The sequence below is a fragment of the Dendrobates tinctorius genome, unplaced genomic scaffold, assembly GCF_039654945.1.
Source record: "Dendrobates tinctorius isolate UK_male_01 unplaced genomic scaffold, ASM3965494v1 ptg000032l, whole genome shotgun sequence".
NCBI classification, from domain to species: Eukaryota; Metazoa; Chordata; class Amphibia; order Anura; family Dendrobatidae; genus Dendrobates; species Dendrobates tinctorius.
Genome location: NW_027361700.1, coordinates 29,059,789 through 29,069,517, shown reverse-complemented (window position 1 = coordinate 29,069,517; position 9,729 = coordinate 29,059,789). Strand labels below are relative to the sequence as shown.

Genomic DNA, 9,729 nt, shown 5'->3' with positions numbered 1-9,729 from the left:
GCGCTCTGGGTTCGGGGACCGACTGCAAGGGTTCCTGCACCTCATTCCATGCTTGTCAGCTGTCATAGACAGCTGTCGGCACTGAACTGTCACTGCGTGTTTATACGCAGTGACAGTTCAAATGAATGACGTGCACAGTACGTCATGACGCAGAAAGTTACACCCGGCCATGATAGACTAAGCACGTCAATGGACATTAAGGGGTTAAATAGACCGCTTATGGAGCTTATGTAATTTGTATGGGTGTGGAAATGTCTGATGCAAAGCATCACTTCAAATATGCAGGAATCCCTCCACCTACTTTTAGCATTGTATGTAATACACACTATAAAAACACAAGCTCCAGCTGATCAACCCAAGAATTATTAGTCAATAAAGACCTAAACTAGTAAAACACAAAAAAAGCACATAAAGTTATATATGCAACACCTCCTGCTCCATATATAAATAGGAAGGCAGCGAGGCAGTATCACACTTCAATCGTAGACTTAAGATCTATCCAGTTGTACTTCTTTTCCCTTTCCACTTCTTTCTCTTTTCTTGTCAACATGAAGCACACCACCAGCCATGGTCATTACTCATTTGGTGGTCATAAAGGAAATTGCCACAAAGGAGGCCATTTTCCCATTATGTTCAGCCATATGTCTTCATCTCATCATGGAGGATCACATCAAGGAGGATCCCATGTGTCTCATCATGGAGGTTCTCATTCATCCCATCTTGGAGGTTCCCATTTCTCTCAGCATGGAGGATCACATTTGCTCCACCATGGTAGCTCTCATTTGTCCCACCACTCAGGAGGATCTCATCATGGTAGCTGTCATTCATCTCCTCACTCTGGAAGATCCCATCATGGAAGCTCTCACTTTTCCCACCACATGGGAGGATCTCATTTAACTCATCATGGAGGATTCCATAAATCTCACCTGTCATCTTCTCATATGTCCCATCCAGGAGGCTCCCATAAAATGCATCATGGTAGCTCTCATATGTCCCATGGAGGCTCCCATCTGTCACATCATGGAGCCTCACATGGTTCAAACATGTCCCATCATGGAAGCCACCACAAATCTTTAAGTCACCATAGTGGATCAAGCTGTAAAGCAGTCTCATTTTCCAAGCATGCGTCTAGCAGCCATTATGGAGACCATAGTCATTATGCAAGCTCAGGAGGTCTTGGTGGTTGGAAGAATGATGGTCTACTCGGTATTAATGAAAAACAAACGATGCAAATATTAAATGAGCGCTTATCTTCCTACTTGGATAAAGTGCATGCTCTCGAACAAGAAAATGCCCATTTGGATCGCAAAATCTGTGAATGGTACGCCAATAATGCTCCCAGCTCACTACCTGACTCCAGCCAGTACTTCAGGACGATCTCTGAACTCCAGAACCAGGTAAAGTGGCAGATATCCCAAAATTATATTTACTATATCACCAAATTTAGTATATTAGAAATGCAATATAAAACTTTATTTAGTATTACACATTTGCAAATATTAATGAATCTGACTCTTAATATCCCAACAAAAAGCTTAAAATGTTCATGTATTTTATAGATTGCAGGAGCTACCTTGGAAAATGCAAGAATCATTCTGCAGATTGATAATGCTAGATTAGCTGCTGATGACTTCCGTGACAAGTATGTAACACAATTATTATTTCTATTTATTAACCTCTCAAAAAAAATAACTAATACTAATAGGCTTTAAGTGTGTGGGTTCAGGGCAAAGAGGGGGATGCATGACTTTTATCATTGGTGTTCTTTGTCTTACTCCACCCCTGCAGAACCTTTAACATAACAGATTATATTTCCAAATGTCTTTCTTGAAATAGATGATTTATACAGCAACATCTTCTGATCTGTATGTTGATTAGGGTCGTTGGGATGCATTTAAAGAGGTTAACCTTTTTAGGTCAACATATGTATACTGTTTTGTATATAGATGTCATAGAGCGCTATCCCCAGCAGACTCTTGCTCTGGTAGATATGGGCTATTTAAGCCTGACTGAGCACACTATCGGCTAGACATGATTAGTTTTTTGCTGCAGTTTGAAGGCGCTGTATCTGCAGATATCGGCTGATTGCTTCCACGGCTGTCTAAAGCTGGAGTCACACATAGCAATCTCGCTAGCGAGATCCCTGCTGAGTCACAACTTTTGTGACGTAACAGCGATCTCACCAGCGAGATCGCTGTGTGTGACAGCGATCAGCGAGCAGCCCCCCTGCCAGTATCGCTGATCGCTGCAAGAAACCTCTGGACTTTTTTTTCATCGCTGGTCTCCCGCTGGCCAGCACGCATCGCTGCGTGTGACAGGCGGGAGACCAGCGATCAGCTGTAAAAAATAATAAAAAAAAAAATATATATTGTTATTCTCACCTTCCGATGTCCCGAGCAGCCATCCTACCTCTCTCCCCGCTCCGGTCCCAGTGATCCTTTGCGAGAATGACCGCGAGAATGTCACGGTCTCGCGGGAGCGCGAAGTCTCGCGGTCATTCGTGCAAAGGATCACTGGGACAGGGAGCGTGAAGAGAGGCGGGATGGCTGCGCGGGACGTCGGAAGGTGAGAATAACAATATTTTTTAATTTAATTATATTTTTTTACAGGGATGGCATCAGCGCTAACAAACACAGCGATGCCGCGCGCTCGGCATCGCTGTGCTGATTGCTGGTGAAGCTGTCTGTTTGACAGCTCACCAGAGATCACATAGCGACTTACCAGCGATCCTGAAACGTTGATATCGTTGTCGGGATCGCTGGTAAGTCGCTGTGTGTGACTCCAGCTTAACATCAGTGCATAACAAATAGAACAAAAGGCCCCTTTACATTTAGCGATGCACCAGCGATCCCGACAACGATACGACCTGGTCAGGATCGCTGGTGCATCGCTAAATGGTCGCTAGTGAGCTGTCACACAGGCAGATCTCACAGCGATGCAGCAGCGATACAGCGGTCGTTACTTACCGTACCTTTCAGACGTGGCGATCCTGACGTCCTCCCGCCCGCGTCCACGTGTCGTTCGTCGGCACCAGCAGGAAGCGCCCGACGAGAAATGGAGCTGCGCGATCTCGCACGATCAACGACAGACAGCGGGGGAGCCGGTTGGAGGTAAGTATCACACGTAGCGATATCGCTAGCGATATCGCTGCTGCGTCACCAAATCGGTTATGCTTTAGCGATATTGCTAGCGATATCGCTATGTGTAAAACCCCCTAAAGAGTATACACATTTATCAATCCTAAGTTTAAATAAAAACTAAAGATAAACTTAGCCATATTTATCACAGTGATGTATGGAATGACACATCCTAAAATAATATCTCTTTTTCACATTATCTTGTGTGGCTTACTTTAAATCAAAAGTTTGAGCACAAATGAGATGTATTGATAAATTTGTCACATTGTTCTACCCCAATTAGCACTCTCCCTTTTCAATGCAATTTTTAAAACTAGTAATTTTTAGGACAATTTGAAAGAATTTGGGCAGTGTTGGCTTACTAAATCTACTTCATTATATATTCTTTATAAAGAATTCTGTAACTTGAATACCATAATTCACAGTACAAATATATGGACATGGACCCCCACACTTACAAATTTTAAGATATTGTAATAATAGGATCATTGAGCCTTATTATCATGATGTTATATGTATTATGCTTAGCACAAAGCCTAAGAAGGTGTTGCATAGAATATGGATGCAAAGACTAGTAAAATGAAATTATAAAGATCTTTCCCTCATACTGTATGTACATCGCGAGAGTCCTGTCAATTTACCTCTGGTAGTACTGGGAAGAGCCATCTGGGGGGAGGAGCTCAACTAGTCTGGTCTCTCTATAGTCCTCTGCTGGATCTGTAAAGTTTATTTTGCTAAAACACCAGTGTAGCCCAGCTTTGAATCATATGTTTGGACAGCATGAATCAGTTAACAGGTTCCCTTTAAGCCTTGCACTATGCCTATCACAATTTGTCAGTCTTGGCTGGGGTGTTGTCATTTGACATGTTGAAGACTCACTATGATGAACACCTTGTTCTATTCACTTTCGTAAAAATATGTCTGCTGCTTGCTTTCCAGGTATCAGATGGAGCTCAGCATGCGTAATAATATTGAAGCAGATGTGAATGCTCTACGTAGGGTCCTGGAAGGACTTAACCAAGAAGTATGTGGTCTTCAGATGCAAGTTCAAAACCTTCAAGAAAAATTACAGGAGATGAAAAGAAATCATGAAGAGGTATTATGGATGCATTGCCTCTATTAAATTAGTTGATAGACTAAGCAGAATTTTAGAACCTTGTAAACCTTTATCTTGCACCATAGGAAGTGAACAGTCTTCGTGCTCAACTTGGAGCCAGAATTAATGTTGAATTGAATGCTGCCCCATCTATTGACTTGAACAGAGCCCTGTCTGAAATCCGAGATGAATATGAGAATCTGATGGACAGAAATCTGAGAGATGCAGAGAACATGTTCAGACAAAGGGTAATGTTCCTTTAAGATATTAAAATGATGGGCAGTAAGAATTGATTAACTGTACCATGTAGCTCCCTGGGTACAAAAACCTCTTGAAGGGTTCTTCCAATCTTAAACCTTTACAGCATACCCATCTTTAAATCCCATATCTAACTTCAGAATTGGCATTTCTGATCCCCAATCCATGGCTGCTGTGAATATAGAAATGGGCACTTATGTCAAGCCCCATTGTTAAACCAGTTTAGATTCACATCAACATACCTACTATGGTCTGACATGGAGCAAGGAGATACTTGCGAACCTAAAGAACATTGGTTATTAGTCATATTTTTCACTTCCCATCTCAACTTGCTGTCAAATATCGATCATGACCTTTATTGAAAAGAGGTCCTCGAGGTATAAAATACAAATGAAGATAATAAAGTAAAAATACTTTAAATATCATTATGTTGCTCACGCAGCAAGTCTTATTCAAATGTCACGGGTCCCCATTCATCAAGACCGGTGTCTTGATGATTTTGTCTGCTATGCCCCTTTCAACCACTTTTCAAAAAGTTGGCAGAGCTGGCCAGTACTGATGTAAAAATGCTAAAAGGTAGAAATGAAAAAAAGACATTAGGATATTTCAGCAGTTTTACAACAGAGTTCTAGAAAAAAAATGTATCTTATGTGATATATGAATTTGCCCATTAATGTATAGTAAATATAGAACTCAAGCTTTTTGTGTATCTACAGAGTCAAGAGCTGAATCTTCAAGTAGCTTCAGGTTCCGAACAACTTCAGTCTGTTCAAACTGAGGTTATTGAACTGAAGCGCACTGTCCAGACCTTGGAGATTGAACTGCAGAGCCAACTGAGCATGGTGAGAAAGACTTATAGATTTCTTTAAAGGGAATCTGTCAGCAGGTTTTTGCTACCTCATCTGAGAGCAGCATGATATAGGCAAAGAGACTCTGTATCCAGTAATGTGTCACTTAGTTTACTGGGTGCAGAGGTTCTGACACAATCAGAGCAGAGCAAAGCTTTGAAAGCTGACCCAGCCCTCACCAGGCTCCTTATGTACATTGTCTATAGACAGCAAGCTGCTTATCACAGGAGGGGCAGAGTTGGACTGGGTTTGATATGCTGCTGTAGTTGCTGTAGTTCCAGTAAGGATAATTACAAGGTGATTGAAGCTTCAGTCTAAGAAAACAACACCACTCAGTCAGACATGTGACACATAAATGAATTCAATGCTTTAACCCTGCTATGTTTTTAATATCAGACATCAGCCCTGGAGTGCACATTGGCAGAGACCCAAGCTACTTACGGCTCCCAAATTGCCCAGTTACAAGCAATGATCAACAGTGTCGAGTCTCAGTTGGGACAAGTCAGGTCTGATCTAGAACGTCAGAACTATGAGTACAAAATCCTAATGGATCAGAAGACCCACCTGGAGATGGAGATCGCCACTTACAAACGCCTCCTGGATGGGCATGATATTCAGTATGTATATCACTGAATGACACAAATGTTCAGATGAGTAATTAAAGAAGTCACTTTAGATTGTTATTTTATGTCAAGGCTATTCAAAATGATTGTCCTCTTACACAATTTTGGTTTTGCTCAAAATAAAATGATCAAAGGGTGTCCTACTGCTTAGAAACAATTTCTGTAGGGGAACTTCACAAGTATTTCATTTTTACACAGCACCACCACAAGAGCTTTGAAGTATTACACACCCTTTTGGCCTTTCACTCTTTCTCTTAAAAGGGTAGAATAAACTAAAAAGCTTTTGGTTGTAAAGTTCAGCTCCATTCAAGACGTTATTTGCATAGTTTTTTTCCATTTTGGACATTTAGACTTCTTAGGCCAGCTGGAGTCTCAAAAAGGACACCCTGGAGCTATGTCACAGTCCTGCCCAAGAATCATCCAGTACCCAATTGACTAATGGTGAGGGACTATACCATAAACAAATTGTTTATTTAAGGGTACCATTTTTAGGGGAAATGAGATCCTGGCTCAGGTGATATTCCCAGTAATGATTTGTTAAAGGGTTGGACTCTGACTTATGAGGTCCAATGATGCTAGAGACAGTTTTCTTTCTTTTTCAGAGGCATACATATTACATACTGGTTATCTGTTGCTTGATATTCATTTAATTTTATTATAAATTTTTAATTTACTTCACTTAATAACTAATGTGCTGGTTTGATTTTTAGTGTTTCAGAACATCACATGTCAAGTGGAAAGCATGGTAAGTTCATCAACTGATGATTGTACACCAAGATTTCTGCTACATAAATTGCCTCCACCAGCTTATCACGTCACGGCTCTATGCAGATTGCCACCTATTTGCATTCTAAATATATTGCTCAGGTATGCGCCTTTCCAGCTTAGCACAAAATAAGGATTCTTCTTCCATAAACGATTTTGGCTTCAGACTATAAGAAGGTTTAAGCATACTCACAGACGCGGATTCTTTACTGTAAGAGCAGTGAGACTATGGAACTCTCTGCCATATGATGTTGTAATGAGTGATTCACTACTAAAATTTAAGAAGGGACTGGATGCCTTTCTTGAAACGTATAATATTACAGGGTATATACACTAGTCTCCTTAATATTGCGTTGATCCAGGGAGCTAGTCTGATTGCCGTATGTGGAGTCGGGAAGGAATTTTTTTCCCCAATGTGAAGCTTACTGTTGCCACATGGGTTTTTTTTGCCTTCCTCTGGATCAACATGTTAGGGCAAGTTAGGATAGGATATGGGTTGAACTAGATGGACTTAAAGTCTCCCTTCAACCTTAATAACTATGTTACTATGTTACTATAACCGTATATACTCGCGTAGAAGCCGAGATTTTCAGCCCATTTTTTTGGGCTGAAAGTCTCCCTCTCGGCTTATACGCGAGCCATATTCACTAGGGAGTCAGCGGGGGATGGGGAGCGGGGGTTTCAGATCATACTTACCCCTCCTGGCATGTCTCTGCCCACAGTCTCAGGCTCTTTTCTTCAGCAGTCACGTGGTAGCGCTCATTAAAGTCATGAATATGTGCATATGTGAATATAGTCATGACTTTAATGAGTGGTACCACGTGACCACTGAAGGAAGGAATAGTTGCTGGAGACCGTGGAAGAAGTGGGGCTGCAGAGACCGCACCAGGAGGGGTTAAGTATATGCGATATTCACCTGTCCTGGTTCCACCGCTGCACACCGCTCTGTCCTCTAGCTGTGATGTTCAGGTCAGAGGGCGCGATGACGTAGTTAGTGCACGTCGCACCCTCTACCTGAATAGTCACTAACAGAAGACCCGGAAGACAGAGCGACAAGCAGCGATGGAGCGGGGATCTGTAAATATCACCAGTGCTAGGGTCCTGAGCCAGGGACGACACCAGCACCTGTCCCCCATAGCACGCCAGTGTCCCCGCCTGCTTAGGACACCGGCACCTGACCCCCAGCAACGAGAGGTGAGTATGCCAATTTTTTTATTTGCAGCAGCAACATATGTAGGCATAATCTATGGAGCATCTTATGGGGCAGCATATGGGGGCATAATCTATGTAGCATCTTATGGGGCAGCATATGGGGGCATAATCTATGGAGCATCTTATGGAGCAGCATCTGGGGGCATAATCTATTGAGCATCTTATGGGGCAGCATATGGGGCATAATCTATGGAGCTTCTTATGGGGCAGCATATGGGGCATAATCTATGGAGCATTTTATGGGGCAGCATATGGCGCATAATCTATGGAGCATCTTATGGGGCAGCATATGGGGGCATAATCTATGTAGCATCTTATGGAGCAGCACATGGGGCATAATCTATGGAGCCTTATGGTACAGCACATGGGGGCATAATCTATGGAGCATTTTATGGGGCAGCATATGGGGCATGTTCTATGGAGCATCTTATGGGTCATACTCTATGGAGCATTTTATGGGGCCATAACCTTTATGGAGCAGCATATGGGGCATATTATTCTATGGAGCATCTTATGGAGCCATTATTAATCTTTGTGCAGCATTATATGGGGTGTATTTTGTATGGAGCATCTTATGTGGCCATCAAGAACTGTATGAAGCATTATATGGGGCTCCTGATTCAATATGGATATTCAAAATCATTTAACCTACTGATTTCTCTATTAATTTTACTTTTATTGGTATCTATTTTTATTTTTGAAATTTAACAGTAGCTGCTGCATTTTCCATCCAAGGCTTATATGCAAGTCAATAAGTTTTCCCAGTTTTTTGTGGCAAAATTAGGGGGGACGGCTTACACTCGGGTCGGCTTATACACGAGTATATACGGTATCTTGTATTTATCAAATAATAATAATGTCAATATATCTTATAGACTAATTCTACATTCCAGTGTTTTCTTTCTTTAGGGTCTCACCACAAAATTGCCCATCACACCACTGAGCATTGTCATGAACCCAAATGCTAATTGTATGCAACCCACATTGGAGGAATATGAAGACCAAGCAAAAAAACATGGACAATAATGCTAAAAAAATATAATTCTACATCATTTACATATATTCTCTTTGTATTAGTCATTGGAGGTATTAAGAAAGTGATTCTTTGTTTAATGGTTTATGAGGAAAAAAAATATCAATATAATGTTTATTCCTATAGATGTGTTATGCTGGTTTTAATTAGGAGAAGGAACATTATATTTTTATACTTCTTATATAGAATACCCTTCTTGAGCTGAGGGGGTGAGATAATGAGTGTACGTTTTATCTCATCCAGTTGAAAAACCTAAAATACTCAACCCTTCGTTTAGGTTCTACCCTATCACTACATTATAAAACCTGACAAATATTATCCTTAACTAACAAAGAGGCGTCCATTAATACATTATCCGATTATTGTGCAGACATGTATCCATTAATAATTAACCAAAAGTTCAGCAGATACTTTTCTTCCCCTGACAAAATGTGATGTAACCCACATTTGAAAACTATTGTATTGTAATCCCACAGATCCCAAAGATCTAGAACGGTGTCTTTTATGAGGTCTGTTGGGCATGTATATCACAATAATGATGGCTCTTGGACTGTATTGTCACTCTTTATAGTAAATTTTTAAAATAAATTTTATCTCTGATAATGCAAGAATCTGATGTGTCTGTATATCTTTGTTGTAGTATTAACGATCTAAGGAAAAACTTCATCAGATGGTTTAATCATAAAAATTTTGTAAAATTAGAATTAAAGTGATTGCTAAAGATGAGCGACTTTGCCTTTTTTCGGGTCGAGTCGGG

General features: G+C 41.0%; 1 protein-coding gene across 1 annotated transcript; it reads left to right on the top strand.

The window, feature by feature from the left end:
• Positions 1-629: 629 nt before the first annotated feature.
• Positions 630-8,907, top strand: LOC141086693 (keratin, type I cytoskeletal 19-like). The gene is made up of 8 exons (XM_073572912.1): positions 630-1,397; positions 1,560-1,642; positions 4,077-4,233; positions 4,320-4,481; positions 5,208-5,333; positions 5,736-5,956; positions 6,673-6,707; positions 8,849-8,907. The coding sequence occupies exons 1-8, from the start codon at positions 630-632 to the stop codon at positions 8,905-8,907; spliced, it is 1,611 nt and encodes a 536-aa protein (XP_073429013.1).
• The last annotated feature ends 822 nt before the right edge of the window (positions 8,908-9,729 follow it).

Bases quoted from the DNA above. Each gene is read 5' to 3' on its own strand.
- LOC141086693 (XM_073572912.1), top strand. From the start codon at position 630: ATGTTCAGCCATATGTCTTCATCTCATCATGGAGGATCACATCAAGGA. The intron at 1,643-4,076 runs GTATGTAACACA...CTTGCTTTCCAG, and splicing joins GCTGATGACTTCCGTGACAA to GTATCAGATGGAGCTCAGCA. The intron at 4,234-4,319 runs GTATTATGGATG...CTTGCACCATAG, and splicing joins TGAAAAGAAATCATGAAGAG to GAAGTGAACAGTCTTCGTGC.